The sequence below is a fragment of the Henckelia pumila genome, chromosome 2 (assembly GCF_033568475.1).
Source record: "Henckelia pumila isolate YLH828 chromosome 2, ASM3356847v2, whole genome shotgun sequence".
Classification (NCBI taxonomy): Eukaryota; Viridiplantae; Streptophyta; class Magnoliopsida; order Lamiales; family Gesneriaceae; genus Henckelia; species Henckelia pumila.
Genome location: NC_133121.1, coordinates 11,736,452 through 11,758,148, shown reverse-complemented (window position 1 = coordinate 11,758,148; position 21,697 = coordinate 11,736,452). Strand labels below are relative to the sequence as shown.

General features: G+C 33.5%; 2 protein-coding genes and 1 long non-coding RNA gene across 3 annotated transcripts; 2 read left to right on the top strand and 1 right to left on the bottom strand.

Moving 5' to 3' along the window:
- Positions 1 to 3,564: 3,564 nt before the first annotated feature.
- On the bottom strand, positions 3,565 to 4,035 carry LOC140877215 (large ribosomal subunit protein uL5c-like). The gene is made up of 2 exons (XM_073280746.1): positions 4,021 to 4,035; positions 3,565 to 3,912 (listed from the first exon to the last, which is right to left on the bottom strand). Exons 1-2 carry the CDS (start codon positions 4,033 to 4,035, stop codon positions 3,565 to 3,567), a joined length of 363 nt encoding a protein of 120 aa, XP_073136847.1.
- A 9,414-nt stretch (positions 4,036 to 13,449) lies between these two features.
- On the top strand, positions 13,450 to 15,316 carry LOC140879558 (uncharacterized). The gene is made up of 4 exons (XR_012149456.1): positions 13,450 to 13,572; positions 14,595 to 14,659; positions 14,763 to 14,871; positions 15,203 to 15,316. It is a non-coding gene; the product is annotated as an uncharacterized lncRNA (long non-coding RNA).
- A 262-nt stretch (positions 15,317 to 15,578) lies between these two features.
- On the top strand, positions 15,579 to 18,310 carry LOC140877214 (uncharacterized). The gene is made up of 3 exons (XM_073280745.1): positions 15,579 to 15,884; positions 17,327 to 17,599; positions 17,699 to 18,310. The coding sequence occupies exons 1-3, from the start codon at positions 15,579 to 15,581 to the stop codon at positions 18,308 to 18,310; spliced, it is 1,191 nt and encodes a 396-aa protein (XP_073136846.1).
- The last annotated feature ends 3,387 nt before the right edge of the window (positions 18,311 to 21,697 follow it).

Genomic DNA, 21,697 nt, shown 5'->3' with positions numbered 1-21,697 from the left:
ATAGTTAATTGATTTGAGTCTAAAATATGATTTTAGGGAAGGATAAATCTTGGACAAAAAACTATTAAATTATTAGAACGATCACCATATATCCATCTTAAAGTGGCCACTTAACATGAATCGAATATTAAATGCTAGAGAAACTATAAAAAATATTCATGTAAGTTGATTTGTTTTGGTTTCTTAATTTTATTAGTAGTTAGTTTGGCTTTAGTCCAATAAATTGTATATGATTCTTTTCTTCATTTTCATCGGATCATTATTGATGTAATGTGAGAGATGCCATATATCCTACGTTAAGCTAGCAGTTTCCACGTACCACGTCAGCACTCTGACGAAAACGATTAAAAGTTTTTTTGTTTGTTTTATAAAGGCACACTTATCGAACTAAGAACAACTTTTGGCTACTTTATCACATTACCAAAAGCCAAAACAGGCCAATTTACGTGACGATTTTTGTAAAATTTTCTATGAAAAGTATTTTTTTAATTATTTCTAATATGAAAAAGATGGATCTGATTGAAATAACTGTGGGGTCCTTGTTTATGGTTGAGGTATAAATTTTGGGAGACTTTCAACAAGAATGAGGGGAAAAAACTCATATTGTACGTTGTCTTATAAGAATTTTATTTTATTTTTAAAAATAAAGGATACTGTTGGGTTTCAAAAACAATTGAGGGTATTTCGTATTTTGGGCTCAATTATAGAGCTAAAATAAATGTCAGAGTTTTGTCAAGCAGTGGAAACACACAATATCTTACACAGGGACTTATCAGAAACAACTTGAATTTGCTTTTGGGGATTTATAGAAAATTTTCCTTTTTTTTAAAATCTTAATCTAAATTTTTTAATATTTAATTTAATTTATCATATCACTCTTTAATATAACTTTCTATGATTCAAATGTATCATAAAAGAAGATCATGATGTTTTATTTACTTAACACGAATGTATTAATATAATTTTAAACTTTTAGGCAACTGAATATTTTATGATAGATATAGATTTATACAAGCCAACAAAAACAAACGAGTTTTGGTATTATAATTTTATGGGAAATTCCATCTTTATTAAACATACACATAATTTGTCAATTTTGACCTCATCATATTCATCGAATTTACAAAAGCATCATCAAAAAAATTTCAAATTTGTATTAACAAATGAAAATTTTGACAATACACAATGTAAAACTTTGATTTTGGTTCACAAATTAATAAAGTGTAGATAGTGTTTACACCTCATAAAATAGTGTTTGTAGATAGTGTTTGACAGAGCAACACAGTATATCGGTTTCTAACTCGAGTTTATAGATAGTGTTTACACCTCATTCAAACCACCAAACTTTTTTAGCCACATTTTCATCTTTTAATTTTCAATTTCTAAAATTATTTTATTTGCTCATTCCTCTTTCCTCATTTTCATCTTTTAATCTTCAATTTCTAAAATTATTTTATTTGCTCATTCCTCTTTCCTCCGCCACATCGAAATAATTATTTCTTCAATTTCTAAAATGATTTTATTCGTTCATTCCTCTTCCTTCCCTCTTTCAATTAGTTCTTCATATTTCCTTCTCTCGTGATGTTTGGGCAGCGGGGAAAGAGGAGGAACTGGGTGGCGGGATCTATCACTAGCGAATTTCTCTTGCAAATTCCCATGATATTGTGCCCGATACCGTAAGAAATTCTTCTATGTCTTCATCCCTTTGATTCATCAACGCCACCATCACAGGTGGTCCACCACCGGCCAGAGCGAGATACCGATGGAGAAGAGCCAAAATTCAGGTCCCATTTTTATGATTGAACCCTCTTTTCTCGTCCCTATTGATTTTTTCATTTATTTGTTTTCGGTAATCTCTGTATTTAACGAAATAGGAGGTTAAGTGATTTTCAGACCATATGTGATCAGTTTTGTTTTGGTTTATGCTAGGAGGATGAGTTCTTGTTTGTGTTTTTTGAAGGAAAATGTATGAATCTTCAAAACACGGTGGATATACACAAACTAAGTAGTGATGGAAGTATGGGTAAATCAAACGTGGTAGAACATTATTGAGATAAACTGTTTTTAAATTTAATAAGAACATAAATTGGGTGCTTATAAATTTTTTTTATGATGTTGTTTTACTCTAAATTTGGCATCGCGTATGTGCATGATTTTGATCTCGGTTGTATGTTTTGAAACACTACTTTGTTATGGTGTTGCGTCTGAGTTCCAAAAAATAAAGTTGAGAATGGAAAACGTTGCCAAGACTCAGATGACATTGAAAGGGATTTATGATTTCAAGGATCAAGCAGCAAAACGTATGACACTCGAGGTGACGCTCTTCTATTGGAAGAAGATGAGGTTGTGGGCATTGAAGAACCAAAGAAACAGCTTGTACATCAGCTGAAACTTATCACAGAGGTATTTTCTAATGGACAAATGATACCTGATGTACATATCAAATTTTTTTGACTTATTCGAATTTCATCTTAACCATTCCGGTTTTCTTGACAACTTTAATCTATAAAAACAAACTGAATTGGTTTCTTCTTGTTCTTGTTCATCTGTTTTTTGTAATGTATTAACAAACTGATGTAGTTTCTTCTTGCTTTTGCTCTTTATGTTTTTCGGAATCGCAATAGCTCATTGGCTCTCCCGATGATGCTAGTCTTGGATTTCTTAGGAGTGACAATGCCAGAAGATACGTGAGACAGCTCCCGCAATACCCGACGCAACAATTTTCTGCTAGATTTCGTAACACTTCTCCGGGGGCTCTGGATTTATTAGAAAAAATGCTAGTTTTCGACCCAAGCAGACGTATTACAGGTATATAAGCCTTTCAAAGAAGGTTTTTTTTGGTAAATAGTGATCTAAAGTTACATTTGCCACCTTTAGCTAAACCCTGTGCAAATTGTTTTAATTTGTGGAATTGAACCATGATTTTGGATCCTAATACTTGAACTATGTAAATCCTTCATCTCTATCAACGCACGACTTTGAGTCATCTGAAAGGTGGATGATGTATTCCTCAATCATGAAACTTACATATAGAAATCTATGCAGTGTAGCCCGTCTCTGAATTACTTTAGACATGTAGAAATCTAATTTGGACCCCCAATGGAAATGAGAAATAATTTTAGTGGTGGGATACGTTTGTTACTGTTGTTTGTTACTGTTGTATGACGATTACTGTGTTATTAAGATGCAAGAATTATGGTTTCCTTGTTATCTTTGCAGTGAACGTTGTACAAAGAGCTGTATTACATGTGTCTCCTGTCCAGAAGCATCTGTTGCCATAAATTGGTGTCACTTGTAATTTTCATTATTTTTGCATGATAAACTCAAGATTTCTTCTCGTTGATCGTGCTCACTTAATACATATACTGTTTTATGTTTCACATCTACTGAAAGTTCCCAGTTTTCAGATGCTCAAATCAAGAAATCTTAACATTGTGAAAGAAAGAAAAAAAATTCAAGAATCAACTAATTACCAAAGTACACGAGATTAGCCAGTATATGAGCAGCTTTCATCATACAATAATGCTTGAGAAAGCCATGGAATGAAGGGTACATGAGCTAAGTTCACTTCTTGGTTCTCTGTTTTGTTTTTGTTTTCGTGTCGAAATGATGAAACTTGAGCTTCTTCTTTCGTACCTCAGTAGATGGCCCGCTACCTTCTCTAAATGGCATACCCATTAAAGCCAGTAACCTGTATGCTTCTTTATCCATCTCAGCCGTGGTTGAGATACAAACATCCATCCCCCTTGGCTTACCAAGCACATCATAACTTATCTCTGGGAACACACTCTGTTCACGAAAGCCCAGGCTGTAGTTGCCATTTCCATCAAAGCTATTGGAGGTCACCCCTTGAAAATCTCGCGTGCGAGGAAGCCCCAGATTGATGAGCCGATCAAGAAATGAGTACATTACCTGCCATAAACAGAAGAGACATAGTAATTAGCATAAAGAGGACAAGAGGAAATGAATTTGATTGCAGATGCACGTAAGCTTGTATAGAGCTTATAAGTTTAGCCAAACTTCTAAGATCAACATTGTTAATATAGACATAAACCAGCAAAAAGACATATACGACCAATATTACAATTTTTCGCTCATAGTATATACGTTTGCTTACACTTGAAGATTAGAAACTTACTTATATCACTTGTACGTTAGTTTCATTTTTTTGACACAGATAATCTAAGCCAAGTACTATCTATATGCACACAACATGGAAACGACCACATCAGGTAAGTCATCTACTAGTACTCTTGATTGTATGAATCTGAATCATATTGAACAAATATTTATAAAATATTTTTATAAAACTTTTTTTTACGAAAAAATTTACTATATTTTAAAAGTTGTTTTAAGAATAAATATATGCTTGGACAACTATTTTATAAAAAGGAAAAAATGTCAATTTTAGTCATATTTGTATTCACGTGTGACATTTTTAGTCCAATATGTTTCAATAAATAAAAAAAGGGAAAAAAAAACCATTTCGGTCCTATAACTTTACCTGTTTTTTCTTTTAGACCTTTAACTAGTCAAAGTTCTGTATACGTTCTCTAATTTTATTTTTTTTCTCTTTTATTCTTTTAACTAGTTAAAGTTCTGTATTAGTCCTTTAACTTTTAAATTTTGGCTATATTGGTCATATTTTTATTGGCATATCCAATTTTTAATTTTCTCGAAGATTGATGATTAGACAATAAAATTCGATGATTTTCAATTTGAAAGATAATCATACTACCTGGAATGTCACCTGATTTTATAAATTTCGGTATGTTAATAGAATAAATATGTGTTCATAATTTTTTTAAAAAACCAAACAAAATCAAAAGTAAAAAACTGTGAACTTTAATTATAATTTTTTTTAATTATATCAACTTTTGGAATATTTCTTGTTTATCTGTTTGACAAAATGGTTTTCTCCACAACCCAAAAATAAAAAAAATAATTAATATTTTACTCTGATTGATTTATTTTTGAATTAGGTTTTTGAATAAAAAAAATGAGAAAGGTTAAAAAATATATGATTACGAGCATTATAACTCTTTTTTCTCATGAAATATGGAAAATTTATTTTTAAACTTAAATATAAATCAATTATTTTGGGTTTATGAGATGATACTATAAGATATCGTTTGGTTATCCATATTTCATCGTGTTTTTATTCATATAGGATGAGTAGAAATTGAAAAGGGCAATTAAAAGATAATATAATAATAATAACAATAACCTTACAAAATTATACAAAACAACATATTATTTCATCATGTTTTTATCGCATTTCTATTCATGTCTCGTACATCCCATCCATATAGCCAGATACATATCATCTCATAAACCCAAAACAATTGATTGCCTTCAGATTAGTTGTAGTTTAATATGGAAACTTATAATTAAATTGGTCTTGTAAGCTGGCTTATAGTTTTATATAGGCTTTTGGTCCTCGTAACTGATATCAATTTGTCTGTGTATAAATTGTTGTTGTTTAGTTTTTCATTAGTTTGATTTTCATCAGGGTTCTGAATTTCAATTGGACACTTCAGCGTAGGAGAATAAAAGATGGCAGAGAGTGCAGCATCCTTTCTCGTCAACCAGCTTACTCTGTTCCTCCAAGGGGAGCAAGAATTGGTTGGAGGGATCGGAGACAATGCCGTGTATGTTCGAGATGAATTGGGACAGATGAAAAATAAGAAACTGATCATCCTCAACTCAAAGAATGGGTCAACAAAGTGCGCGAGATCGCTTACGACACTGAAGATGTTCTTGAAAAATACTTGCTCGAACTTGTCCGCCTACGGCGTGATGCACATGGATGCAAACGATACATCAACAAGATGTGTGCCCTGGTGAAAAAGTTTATGGTCCGCCACCAAACTGCGTCTGAGTTCCAAAAAATAAAGTTGAGAATGGAAAATGTTGCCAAGACTCAACAGAGATTCAAAGACATTTATGATTTCAATGATCAACAAGGATCAAGCAGCAAAACGTATGACACTCGAGGTGATGCTCTTCTATTGGAAGAAGAAGAGGTTGTGGGCATTGAAGAACCAAAGAAACAACTTTTTGGGTGGCTCAAGCCGACTGGTGATGGGCTTATGGTCGTTTCAGTGGTGGGCATGGGTGGATTGGGGAAAATATTTGAGCTTACGATTGGTGTTGAATTACAGGGAGACTATCTCAAAAGAATAAATAGATTATGGTCTCTAAGTTATTATGACTTGCCCTATTATCTCAAAGCTTGTTTCTTGTACTTTAGCATCTTTCCAGAAGATTATTTGTTCGCAAAGTGGGAAGTAATTCAACTATGGGTAGCAGAAGGTTTTGTGGAGGGAAAAGAAGGAATGACAACGGAAGATGTGGCAGAGACCTATCTGAATGAGCTTCTCAACAGAAGTCTAATCCAGGTTGCAGATACATATGATGATGGAAGTCCAGGTTTGCTTTGTATCCACGACATTCTAAGAGAATACATCATTTCAAAATCAAGAGAACAAAATGTTTTTAAAGGAGAAATGGTGTATCCTGATAAGATCCGATGCATGGCAATTCATGGTAGATTCAAAGAGAGAGAAGAATTCCCTGACGTGAAGTATCTTCGGTCTTTGTTTTGGTTGGAGTTTGCTCCTGATTCAAAATCAGAACTCGATTTACAAAAGTTTTTGGGCTAGTGCAAACTCCTGAAGGTATTGAATCTCAGAGAGGCTCCAATCGAAACAATCCCGAATGAGGTATTCAAACTGTATTAATATTAATGTGGAATAGACTAGGAGAGGATCCATTACAACATCTTGAAGATTTGCCCAATCTGGTATTCCTACAGATGGTTATGTTTGCATATGAAGGCGAAGAATTACTTTTCAAGGGCAGAAAATTTAAGAAGCTTGAAGTATTGAGTCTAGTGAGCTTAAGAAGATTGACAAGTGTGAGAGTGGAGAAATATGATGTTTCAAGTAACAACATTTTCTTCAATGTTTAAACTGTTAGGTGAAGTCAAAGAATACATGTAGCAAACTTTCTTTGACTAGGCTGCTTTTGTGGAAATTGCAAGAGCTCAACGTGGCTATTTTTCATCCTCATTTCATTAGCCAAATTTGCCTATAAATAGGCTCCTCATTTGGCAGATTAATGTATCTCATTCTTCTCTTCTTTTGTATTAACAAAGAGAGAAGAAAATAAAGAGAGTGTTTTTTTCGGAGATCTCTTGTGAGTTAGAGAATTATTTCTCGGTAATACTCGGGGTTTGGGTGTGGTGAGATATAGTGTTTTGTATACACTTGTAATATTTCTCCGGTTATAAATATTACAGCAGCTTCGTGGACGTAGCCTATATTGGGTGAACCACGTAAATCTTGGTGTTCTTATTGATTGTTTTATTCCGCATTATTATTATCGTCATGATCACTCCGGCATAATCCATAACAACTGGTATCAGAGCTGTTACGGTGTTCGGGAGCCTTGGTGAAAAATTTCTTAAAAATCTGAGTATGCTCTGTGGTTGCAGTTTTGTCTGATCTTCCACATCAGAAAAGATTTTTTGAAATTTTATTAAGGCAGTAGAGGCGATGGCCGGAAATGACGGATCGGGACCTGAAATCAATAAGTTCGACGGTACAGATTTCACGTTTTGGCGGTTACAGATTAAAGATTATCTGTATAACAAGAAGCTACATCAACCTCTATCTGGGGTGAAGCCAGAAAAGATGGAGGATGATGAGTGGGAGCTTCTTGACCGACAAGTGTTATGGGTAATACGATTGACCCTAACAAAGAACGTGGCCCACAACGTGGCTGAGGCAAAAACCACGGAGGAGATGATGTCCATTTTATCGGACATGTACGAGAAGCCATCTGCAAATAATAAAGTGTTCCTCATGAAAAAATTATTCAACTTGAAGATGGAGGAAGGTGCTTCGGTGGCGACACACATCAATGAATTCAACACGATTGTTTTCCAGCTAACATCGGTTGATATCAAGTTTGATGATGAAATTCGTGCACTTATTCTTTTGGCGTCTTTACCAAATGTTTGGGAGCCGATGCGGGCAAGCGGTTAGCAATTCTGCTGGAAAGGGAAAGTTACAATTCAACGATGTCAGAGATCGAATCCTTGGTGAAGAAGTTCGCAGGAGGGTCGGGAGAAGCAACATCATCGAGATCTGCCCTAAATCTCGAAAACAGAAGTAGGGGCAGAAGTGCTGAAAAGAATTCTAACCGATGGCGTGGCAGATCCAAGTCAAGGAATGGAAAAGACAAAAATACCTTTGAAAAGAAATTGAAGTGCTGGAGCTGTGGTGAAACTGGCCACATGAAAAAGGACTGCAGATCACCCAAGAATAATGCAAATGCTGTTACTGAGGATGTACATGATGCCTTAGTACTATCCATGGAAAGCCCGGTTGATTCTTGGGTTATGGATTCGGGAGCTTCATTTCATACCACCGGTGATCGTGAGGTGTTTAGTAATTACATTGCTGGTAATTACGGAAAAGTTTTCTTGGCTGATGGAAAACCGTTGGAAATAGCTGGTATGAGTGATATCAGTTTGAAAATGTCAAACGGATCCATCTGGAAGCTCAACAAAGTGAGGCATGTACCAAAGTTGACCCGAAATCTGATCTCAGTGGGACAACTCGATGACGAAGGCCATAAAGTGACCTTTGGTGATGACTCTTGGAAAGTGAGCAAAGGAGCCATGATTGTTGCTCGAGGAACGAAAACTGGAACCCTCTACATGACTTCCAGTTGCAGAGACATGTTAGCAGCTGTGGATGCTGGAGCTAACTCAAGTCTATGGCACTGTAGACTTGGACATATGAGTGAGAAAGGAATGAAAATGCTGATGTCAAAAGGGAAGCTACCGGAGTTAAAAATTGTCGAACACAAACTGTGTGAAAGTTGTGTTCTTGGAAAGCAGAAAAGAGTGAGCTTTTCGAAAGGCGGTAGAGAACCGAAAGCAGCAAAGTTGGAGCTGGTTCATACTGACGTGTGGGGGCCATCTCCTGTGACATCCCTTGGAGGCTCACGATATTATGTCACATTTATCGATGATTCGAGCAGGAAGGTTTGGGTTTATTTTCTGAAAAATAAATCTGATGTTTACGAGACCTTTAAGAGGTGGAAAGTCATGGTGGAGAATGAGACCAACTTGAAGGTGAAGTGTTTACGGTCTGATAACGGAGGAGAATATGAAGATTTTGAGTTCAAGAAATATTGTGCACAGAACGGGATCAAGATAGAGAAAACCATTCCTGGTACACCTCAACAGAATGGTGTAGCTGAAAGAATGAACAGGACCCTGAATGAGCGAGCCAGAAGCATGAAGCTGACCCACAAACTCCGATAATTGAACTCAGGAGATCGTCAAGAACAATCAGACCACCTCAGAAATACTCCCCTGCACTTCACTATATTTTGCTGACTGATAAAGGTGAACCGGAAACCTTTGAAGAAGCGATGCAAAATGATGATTCAACCAAGTGGGAGTTAGCCATGAAAGACGAGATGGATTCACTGTCATCCAATCAGACATGGGAGATGACAGAACTTCCGGAAGGCAAAAAGGTATTACACAACAAGTGGGTGTACCGGATCAAAGAAGAAGTTGATGGTAGCAAGTGGTACAAAGCGAGACTTGTTGTGAAAGGTTTTCAACAGCGGGAAGACATTGATTATACCGAGATTTTCTCTCCTGTGGTTAAGTTGACCACTATCAGAACAGTACTTGGACTAGTGGCTAAGGAAGACTTACATCTGGAGCAGTTGGATGTAAAGACGGCGTTTCTTCATGGTGACTTGGATGAAGAAATTTATATGAAGCAGCCACAGGGATTTGAAGTACGAGGGAAAGAGAAAATGGTGTGCAAACTTCAGAAGAGCTTGTACGGTCTCAAACAAGCTCCAAGACAGTGGTACAAGAAGTTTGACGGATTCATGAATAACAACGGTTTCCTGAGGTGCCAGGCGGATCACTGTTGTTATGTGAAGAAGATTGATGGTTCCTATATCATTCTACTGTTATATGTGAATGACATGTTGATAGCAGGATCTTATCTGGAGGAGATTGATAAACTCAAGAGAGAGTTATCAAAGGAATTTGCAATCAAGGATTTGGGAGCTGCAAAACAAATTCTTGGTATGAGGATCTTGAGAGATAGGGTGAACGGAGTCTTGAAGTTATCTCAGACAGAGTACGTGAAAAGGTGCTTAGCAGATTCAACATGGATGAAGCTAAACCGGTTAGTACTCCTTTTGCTAGTCATTTCAAACTAACCAAAGCTCAATCACCATCGACGGAGCAGGAGCATGCTTATATGAATAAGGTTCCTTATGCATCTGCTGTCGGAAGCCTCATGTATGCAATGGTGTGCACCAGACCAGACATAGCACATGCAGTGGGAGTTGTGAGCAGGTTTATGAGCAATCCAGAAAAACAACACTGGGAAGCAGTGAAGTGGATTCTCAGATATTTGAAAGGTACTATTAGTTCATCTCTGTGCTTCAGAAATTCAGATTCAGGCTTACAAGGTTTTGTAGATGCCGACATGGGTGGTGACCTAGACGGCAGAAAGAGTACTACTGGATATGTGTTCACATTAGGTGGTACGGTAGTAAGCTGGGTGTCCAAGTTGCAAAAGATTGTTGCACTTTCGACTACTGAAGCTGAGTATGTTGCAGTGACAGAAGCTAGCAAGGAGATGATATGGTTGAGATCATTCCTTGAGGAGTTGGGTCAGAAGGTTGAAGATAGCACGTTACACTGTGACAGTCAAAGTGCTATTCATTTGGCAAAGAATCCTGTTTATCATGCAAGGACGAAGCATATACAAGTTCGGTACCATTTCATCAGATCAGTTTTGGAGGATGGAATCTTGATGCTTGAGAAGATTCCTGGAAGCAGAAATCCAGCTGATATGTTCACAAAGGCGGTGACCACTAACAAACTGAAGTTATGTTCGACTTCAGTTAAACTGCAAGTATAAGAAAGGAAGCATGAGCTGCTGTATTGACTGTGTGAAGACATGATTGAAATCAAATCTTCAAGTGGGAGAAATGTTAGGTGAAGTCAAAGAATACATGCAGCAAACTTTCTTTGACTAGGCTGCTTTTGTGGAAATTGCAAGAGCTCAACGTGGCTATTTTTCATCCTCATTTCATTAGCCAAATTTGCCTATAAATAGGCTCCTCATTCGGCAGATTAATGTATCTCATTCTTCTCTTCTTTTGTATTAACAAAGAGAGAAGAAAATAAAGAGAGAAAAAAAAAAGTGTTTTTTTCGGAGATCTCTTGTGAGTTAGAGAATTATTTCTCGGTAATACTCGGGGTTTGGGTGTGGTGAGATATAGTGTTTTGTATACACTTGTAATATTTCTCCGGTTATAAATATTACAGCAGCTCCGTGGACGTAGCCTATATTGGGTGAACTACGTAAATCTTGGTGTTCTTATTGATTGTTTTATTCCGCAATTATTATTATCGTCATGATCACTCCGGCATAATCCATAACATAAACAACATTTAAATATGATGTTTCAAGTATGCCTCATCTGAAACGATTGGAATTAGAGGAGTGTGAAGGAATGGATGAGTTGCCGGATGGCATAGAGCATTTGAGAAATCTTGAGCATGTGGAAATCATAACAATGTCGGAGAAATTCAAGAGGAGACTTGAGGAGGAGAAACACAAAGGAGGGCATCAATGGAAGCTTGCGCACGTGCCCATAGTTGAGGTTTGGGATTTTGTCGATGATGAATATAAACTACAACAGCTCTCATCATAAAAACTATTAATAATATTTTGTGTCATTATTAGTAATTTACTTGAGAAATTGTTTGACATGTATCATATATTTCAATTTATCTAGAATTATTTTATATGTAGAAGAAAAATATTACTTTTTTTTTAAAAAAAAAAATAAAAATTATTATTATATCATATTTCTCCTCCCCGTTTCTTTTTTGTTCCAGAAATCATACTTTTGAATATTGTACTCTACGACTATTTTTATAGGGAAAATTGGATTTAGGTCTTTATTACAGCAATTTTAGGGCTTCATATCGTAAGATTTCAACATTAGTATGCTATATTGCCTTTTTTGGGGGGGATAATTTTGTACCCCTATTTTCATATGGTGCGTACATGCATGTTAATGTAGAGCTGAGATGTCCAATGCCGTGTAATAACACCCATGAGAAAGGAGCACTGAAACGGAATTAAATTATAAACAATTTCTTGAAAGGAGTACAAAACAACTTATAAATTGTTTTGTTACTTATAAACTCTTCAAATTTGTTTGGTAAAACATTAAAGAACTATCATTTATAAATATAAAATTATGCTAATTGAATAATGATGATAATATTAATAATTATATAAATAAAACAATAACTTAAGGCATGCTTGGTACAAGGGAATGGGATGGGAATGGAATGAGCATTCTCATCTCATTCTTTATACTCATGCTTGTTTTGGCATTGGAATGTGAATGCTCATTCCCATTGGAATAGCTATCTATAATCTATAACCTATATAAATAAAAGAGCAAAGTTTTACTATTGTGAATTTACAACTTTGCCCTTTTATTCACTCTTTTATCTACTTCAACAATGTATGTACAAGGGTATAACAGTAAATATATATACACAATTCATTCATAATTCAAGGGTATAAAAGTAAATATATATTTATCATTCATTAATTAGTAATATAAAAATATATATTAAGACAAAAATAAATAAAAGAAATTAAATACATAGATGTGCCTAGGGGTGTAAACGAGCCGAGCTACTCGTGAGCAACTCGCGAGTAGCTCGGTCAAAGCTCGACTCGAGCTCGATTTGACCGAGCTCGAGCTCGAGCTCGAGTAGCTCGAGCATACAATCGAGCTCGAGTCGAGCTTTGAAACTATGTGATCGAGTAGCTCGCGAGCTACTCGATAAGCCACATATATATATTAAAAAAAATAATATAAATATATATAAATATAAATATAATATATATAATATACTATTATATTTATATATTAATTAATTTATAATATTTATATATTTATTTATAATATTTAATTTAATTTATTTATTTATTTTATTTATATATATATTTATTTTATAATATATATAATATAATATAATATTTATTTATTTATTTATATATTTTTAATTTTTATATATATATATAATATAAAAGCTCGAGCTCGAGTACTCGAACTACAACCGAGCTCGAGCTCGAGCTCATATTTTACTACTCGAGCTCGAGCTCGAGCTCGAGTAGTAAAATATGAGCTCGAGCTCGAGTAAATTTGCCACTCTAAAATAATGGGCCTGTTTCAGAAAACCCATTTAAAGACAAGCGATTTATTGTTTAAGAAGGTTTGCTTTTAATAAAAAAAAGGTTTGCTAAATAGATTATATTGAAATTGAAATTAAATAAATGAGATAACCCACTCAATCCTCTCCAACGTTCCAAAAAAAAAATACCCAGTGAAAGAAGAAGAAACGAAGGAAGAGATAAGCGATTGTGGTTGCTCCGGCTGTGGCTTGTCAATGGGTCGAAAACCATCAATTTTCTCTTCAAAAAGGTTTGCGTATGCTCTTGAAAATTAACACATTGTTTATGTTCTTGGTGTTTGTTGTCATTCTCGACTTGGAAATTAACACATTGTTTATGTTCTTGGTGTTTGTTGTCATTCTCGATTTAGCATTTAATTGAACACAATTGACTAGGAATTTTGCTTCCTTCGCTATTATCTTACCTATGTGTTTTGATCCATCAACCCTTCTTCTGTGGCACAGTTATGTGAGTTATTAGTTTCGTACACTTTAAGCTCAAATATCTCAAGCCTTCATATGTTTTTTTGGTTGAATTCTGCAGCTCTTTCGTCCAAATTGTCTGACGAGTTTCCATTGAATTTGTTTCCCTGTTTAAACATTGCTTTGAAAATGAAATGTTGTTATTTCTTCGTTTTTTTATTAAAAAAAATGTTTTGCCATCTCTTTTGGGGCGTAAATCACTTCTTCGATCTTTGTTTATCAAATTCCATGGAAGCCCATCTTGATTTTAATGGAATATGAGTGTATATTGGACTGAATTCATGGAATATGAGTGTATATTGGACTGAATTCGACAACGGTAAGTTATTTAGAAGCAAACTTTCATTCTTGTGCGGAGCCCATTGTAATGGAAGAGAAGAAAAATTGGCAAAATTGTCTTCCATGTTATCTTTTGTTTCAAATAGCAAGGACTGCTCAAGACCGAACTAATTTAATAAAATTTTGGCTGCCAAAAACCCAACAATCTAACTCGTTGAATAAATTAAGATGAATCTGCAGCAGCTTAATAAGGTATATACATCCATTGAGAGTTAGAAAATTGAAAATGGACTGTCCTCTGATAAAGAAATATATATATATGTATACATAATTTATATTGAAATAATTGCATAAACAGATAAACTTTAGTAAGACAACCAAAAAATAGTGCAATGATCTTGGAATATTAAAGTCTGAATATTTGATTAATAGGTTTCCAACGTTCATGAATTGGCTTTTTGTGTTTTCATGTTATCATCTGATTCCATGTGTTTGTACATTTTCTACACAGAATGTTGTTCAATGGTAGTACTGCTGCTCCTGTCGATGATATGCACGAAATATAACCAGCCCCAGGTATATTTTTTCACCAGGATATTGTGGATATAGTGGATGTCATATTTTTTCAGCATGTTTATCTTCTCAACTGTATAGATATAATGTTTAGGAAAATCTGCAGGAAATACCTCAAAATCCATCAAACCTGTTTCAAACTATTCAAATCTTGAGATTGAAAAACGCCGTCAACGGATTCAAAATGCATCAGAGTCAAGGAGGAAAAGAAAACGGTGAACTTTTTTTCATAGAAGCTAAGTGTTCTTTTTATGTTATAACTAAACAAATAATAACACTAATTAAATTAGCACACACCACTGTTTTTTTTAATGGGGATTGTTACATTTATTTCGTTTTATTGTAATTTTTTCGGTCATTATATAATATGATATGTTCATGGCTTACATTTTATTTACTTTACCAGCACTGTTTTATTCAACGGTGATAGTTCCTCACATGTTGATTGTGCAACCAAAAACTCAACCTCCCAATGTATTATATAACAATCAATTGCATTGTCTTGTAACTTTCTTATCTCAATTATATTAATTGTATGTATCGTAGACAATACTCTAGAGGCAGCCAACTTGATATCAAGTTCTTCACGGTTGCTTGATCAAACAAGTTCTGAACGGATGGAATTAAGTAGAGGAAGACAAAGAGATTTTCCTACCTTGCTTAAAGCTGTTAAACATGAAGGTAAAAAATTAAATCAATAGTTGTACATATACACTCCAATATATTAATAGATTTGTTTATACTTTATGAATTATAGAATAACATATTTATAATTTTCCCATGTTAATGTTTTGAAGGCACGATAGAGTTACGTGTGATCAATTCAAAGGATGTTTGTCGTCACTGTGGGGCAAAAAAGTTTGAATTTGAAAGCCCCACCTTTTGCTGTGATAATGGTAAAATTATATTAGCTGACACAACTATGCCGCATGAATTGTTTGAACTATTTACTAATACACAATCTCAAGAAGCAGAGAATTTTCGAAAGAGGATCAGAGTATATAACAGTTTATTTTCATTCACTTCTTTTGGTGTTAAAGTGGACAATAATCTTGCTTCTTCAAAATGTGGAATCTATACATTTAGAGTGTTAGGACAAGTGTTTCATACGCTCCCGCCCTTGAATCCTCATGAGGGGAAACCATCTCATTTTCAGTTGTATTTTTGGGATAACGACAACGAAATGGCTAATAGGATGAGCATATTTGACAATGCTGATATTTATGAGGTACTATGAAGCTATTAATGGATGTCATGAAAAAAAAATCCATATGCTGAATTGTTGCATAGGCTAAATGATTTTCCCAGTATTGAAGATGTAACCCTTCAAATATGCAAAAATGCTGGAGTAGATCAGCGATGCTACAATAATCCTACAGCAGATCAAGTTGCTGCTATTTGGATTGAGGGCAATAATCCGAATATTCCATATGATAGGGATATAGTACTTCATGGGTCTGATGGACAGAAACATAAGATAAAACATTATTTTTGATATTACGATCCCTTACAATATCCACTTCTTTTCCCAAACGGTGAAAATGGATGGCACCAAAACATTCCTAAATTTAAGAATGACAGTTCTGTTATGCAATCACATCATACTACAAAGAATCCAACAAATTTCTCATCGGTGGAATCTATTCTTCGCCCGGAAGACACTAGTACATTTTTTTTTAATTTTTAGTATTTATTCTTCCATATGCTATATAATTATGTCGATGATAAAATTTTGTTGTTTGATGCAAAAAAATAAATTATTATTTCCAATTTAGATGAAGATAAACTTATGAATGTGTATTGAAATTTATATAGTCCCACAATATACAATTATCTAGGTTTTTATAAGAATGTTATACTCATCATCATCATAATCATCTTGACTATATCTGAAAATTAAATTAATTCTATTAAAAACAATTGTATAAAATAATAATAATAATAATTAATATTAATTATCAGTTTTATTATTATGATTGGCTTTGTTAACTTCTTTGGTTTATTCAATATTTACCAATTAAATTTAATTATAATTATATTTTTTTATGCAAAAATTAAATTAGGTTTAGATTTAGATCTAGATGAACTTAGAAATGTATTGAAATTATATTTATTTACTATCACAATATACAATTAATAATTGTTTTTAAACACATTATTTTACTCATTTTATCATTATATATATAAGTATGTATGTATATATATATATATATGTTATAATTCTAGATTAAATTAAATTTGAAAAATTCAATATATAAGTAATAATAAGAATAATAAATTTATATTCTTAGTTTTTTAAACTTATTTTGTTGATTAAATATTTTAAAAAAATTATAATTAATTATAATTCAAATTTTATGTTTTACAGTTTAGTTTAAATAAAAATTAATAAACTTATGTACTTTTATACATGTTTTCTGAAAATTGTTTAAATTTGTCTTGGTTACTAAGAGGTTATTGAATATTAATGAATAAAATATTTTATGTACAATATCTTACTGTTGCTTTGTGTTATAATTTAAATGGTCAATTTATAGATTCGATCTTGTTAATTGTACTTTGATATTTTTTTAAAAAAAAATTAAACAAATTTTTACCGTATATGTAGCTGTTAGAAGAGATAGCAACAAGATGGTTTCTTGTCGTGAATACTATTGCTATAAATTTCAGATGAGAAACAATAGTCCATCGGTTCTTTTATACTCAAGGAGATTGTTTCAACAATATGCAGTTGACATGTACATCAAACTTGAGATGACTCGATTAGATTATTACAGAAACAATCAAGCTGAATTGAGATCAGAGTATTATCAACGCATTGTGGATAGCATCAATTGTGGACAAAATAGAGGAAGTGAAATTGGTAAAAGAATTGTACTGCCTGCTTCGTTCATTGGAGGTCCAAGAGACATGCGCAGAAGATATCTAGATGCAATGACATTGGTACGGAAGTTCGGAAAACCAGATCTCTTTATAACAATGACTTGTAATCCGGAGTGGAAATAAATAAAAGATAACTTGAAAGGCAATCAATGAGCTCAGGATCGACCGGATTTGACATCTAGAGTTTTCAGAGCAAAAGTACAAGATCTGAAAAAAGAAATAACTCTGAAAGCAGTGTTTGGAGAAGTTTGTGCTTATGTTTATGTTGTTGAATTCCAAAAGCACGGACTACCTCATATTCACATGTTGGTCATACTGAAGAAAGAACATAAAATAAACAACACTGATCAATTTGATGATTATGTTTCGGCTGAACTTCCCCAAAAAGAGAAAAATCCGAGGTTATTTGACCTTGTTGTGAAACATATGATGCATGGACCATGTGGACATTTGAATAGTAAAAACTCTTGCATGATCGCAGGACAATGCAAGAGCCATTATCCACGGAAGTTTTGTGAGAGAACGGTACAAGGAGAAGATGGTTTTCCTATTTATCGGAGAAGGGACGATAGTCAAACAGTGGATGTAAGAATAGCAAAGTTAAATAATCAGTGGGTTGTTCCCTACAATCCTTACCTTCTTATGAGATGTGATTGCCACATAAATGTTGAAATTTGGTCCGGATTGACTGCTGTTAAATATCTGTACAAGTACATTTACAAAGGCCATGACAAAGTTGATGTGCACATTGCATCAGGAAATGAAGTTTAATTTTTCAAATTATATGAATATATATATATATATATATATATATATATATAACATCATCATAAACAACAAAAAATATTACCAATCTTTACACAACACAAAGAAATAACTTTTCGTCCTACTCACACAATCATGGAGAAATCTGACATTCATCTTATCAATTCATTACAAGCAGATCAAAAGAACGTACAGATTAAGGTGCTTGTTATTCGACAAGGAAATGAATACTCCACAAAGCATGGTACAAAAATCTGGAAACTAATATTCTTAGATGAAGAGGTAAGTTTTCAAGAATAACTTTATTATAAAATAATCATTTCCAACTTACAAATTTAAAAATACTTCTTTCGTCAAACATTTTGTTCTCAATGTTTCTTTTATTAGTATTACTTTAACTACTTCCTTTGTTAATTTCTCTACATAAAAAATATTATTGAGATTAATTTTGTATTAACTTAATTTACTAAATTTCCTTTTTCATTTGTTCAAGGATACAATGATTCAAGGTGTAATGTTTTCGACCATTATTCAACAATTTGAAGATCAATTGAAGATCAACAAGAGCTATATTATTTGCAACCCGATTGTCCAACCGATAGACAAAAAATTCTCCAATGTCAATGACAAAATCCATCTTCAAATCCAAAGAACAACGACTATGCGTGAGGCGCAACCACAACTACAAACTTGCAGCCTAAGTTGGGACTTTAAAGAATTTGCTTATTTGAAATCAACAAAAACCATTGATGATGACCACGGTAACTGATCTATCTATAATTGCTTTAAATAATTGTGCTACAAAGTGAATTTATTAAATATCATTCCCATTTTATGCAGATGTGGTTGGCATTTTGATCAAATTTTGAGATGTTTTTCGCTTTAAGAATGATGAAACTAAACATTTCGGCTACAAGAGGGAAGTAACTTTGATGAACACAATGTAAGTTTCAAACTTATAACCAACCAACTCACCAAATATTTTAAAATATTATATCTCACAAGTTAGAAACTATCACGGTCAACTTATGGGATGATCTCGCACTAAATGAAGGACAACTGCTACAAGAAAATGGAGTTACACACACAATTGTGGCCTTCTCCAACCTTAAATTGAATACATATCTAGGTAATATCTACTAAGTTTTTATGATATTGTTATGTAAAAAAATTTACAAATTGGCTCATTCTCTATATCATAATCAAGGGTCAACTCAGTTGCAATCATCATTTACGACGGAAATGGTACTAAACCTGATAAGTGTATTTTATACACTTAATTTAATTATGATTTTAGTTGTTAATTGTTTGTTTCGAGCAGATTTATGGGAGTTTTGTTGTTTTTGTGCTTACAGAGAATTATTGAATTTATTTGGGAAGAAGAAGAAAAATAAGAATTTAGAAGAGAAAAGAAGAGAAAATTAAAGGGAAGAAAATGAAAAGAATAAAGAAGAAGAAAGAAGAAAAGAAGAGAACAGGAGAAGGAAACGTGAGAACAGAGATGGGCTTTTCTTTTATTGGGCCTCTATGGTTAGCGCTCATTCAAGCGCTAACGAGAAGACAAGACGCGCTAACGCGCTTGTCAAGTGAAGGCGAGGAGATTGGATTCCAGAAACTTATGCGCGCTCGCGTGAATTCTGGAGCGGCCGCGCATGGCTCTATTTAATTGTGGGAATTTTTTATCGGGAAGGAAAGTCTCTATTTTCTTGGGCTTTATTCTTGGGATTTTGAGAGAGATATAAAAAGGGATTTTTAGTCTGAGATTTGGAGGAGAGCCGCCACACACATAAACAGAATATCAGAGAAGAGATCGTGACTTTTTGTGGAATTTCTGTGAAGAATTTTTGGAGCTTAATTGAAGAACGAAGACGGAGTTCGATCGACCGGACACGGCGTCGACGACAGATTTGTTCCTTTATCTTTTATTTATTTAATTCTGAATTCATGTCTAGATTTTTGAATATATTTTGGTTTTATTTGAATTCAGTTATGAACTAATTTTTATAGTCTAGAGGTCGGATGAAACCTGGTGTAGACGCTTTCATGAATTTTTGATTTTATTGAATTGAGTTTCTTCTAGATTAATTGTTTTTATATAATTGATTGCCTTTTCAATTATCTGATCAATAATTGATTTGTTATATTTATTTGAAATCTGGCACTCGGGAGAGGAGATTTTGAATAGGACCATTGGAAAATACACTGTTAATTATTTATATCGCTCCGGAGAGTGTATAATTTTAATAGAGCTTTTAAAAAAAACATTGTTTTGAATTGATCACTGCAAGTAAATTCTTAATAGGGATATTGGAATTGAATTGTAGTTGATATATTTTATTCGGCACTCGGGAGAGGGAATAATACACTTAAGTGTTCTTGGCTATTAATTCCTTGAAATTCATGAAGATTAATTAATTAGGATTGATTGTTGTTGAAACCAGGTGAAATCTATACCTCTAGACCATCTTTCTCTGATTGATTTTTCTGAAAGTTGTGTGCGTGCTTATCAAAACTTCATTGCTATTTTATTTTTCTGCAAAATTCTTAAAGTTTGATTTTCTAGATAAAGTTTAGACTATTTTAATTACAAGTACTGGATATTTTCATTTTACTCCCTGTGGGATCGATATCTGATTTTATCACTATATTAAAACTTGACACTCGTACGCTTGCGAGAATTTTCACAACAAGTTTTTGGCGCCGTTTCCGGGGAATCAATATTTGATTTTGTTATTTTTATTTGAAATCTGGCACTCGGGAGAGGAGATTTTGAATAGGACCATTGAAAAATACACTGTTAATTATTTATATCGCTCGGGAGAGTGTATAATTTTAACAGAGCTTTTAAAAAAAACAATTTTTTGAATTGATCACTGCAAGTAAATTCTTAATAGGGATATTGGAATTAAATTATAGTTGATATATTTTATTCGGCACTCGGGAGAGGGAATAATATACTTAAGTGTTTTTGGCTATTAATTCCTTGAAATTCATGAAGATTAATTAATTAGGATTGATTGTTGTTGAAACCAGGTGAAATCTATACCTCTAGACCATCTTTCTCTGATTGATTTTTCTAAAAGTTGTGTGCGTGCTTATCAAAACTTCATTGCTATTTTATTTTTCTTCAAAATTCTGAAAGTTTGATTTTCTAGATAAAGTTTAGACTATTTTAATTACAAGTACTGAATATTTTCATTTTACTCCCTGTGGGATCGATATCTGATTTTATCACTATATTAAAACTTGACACTCGTACGCTTGCGATAATTTTCACAACAAGTTTTTGGCGTCGTTGCCGGAGAGTAAATTTTGATTATTTTTTAGTCTTGTTACCAATTAGTCTAGATTTTAATTTAGAGTTTTTATTTTATTTTATTTTAAGTTACTAAT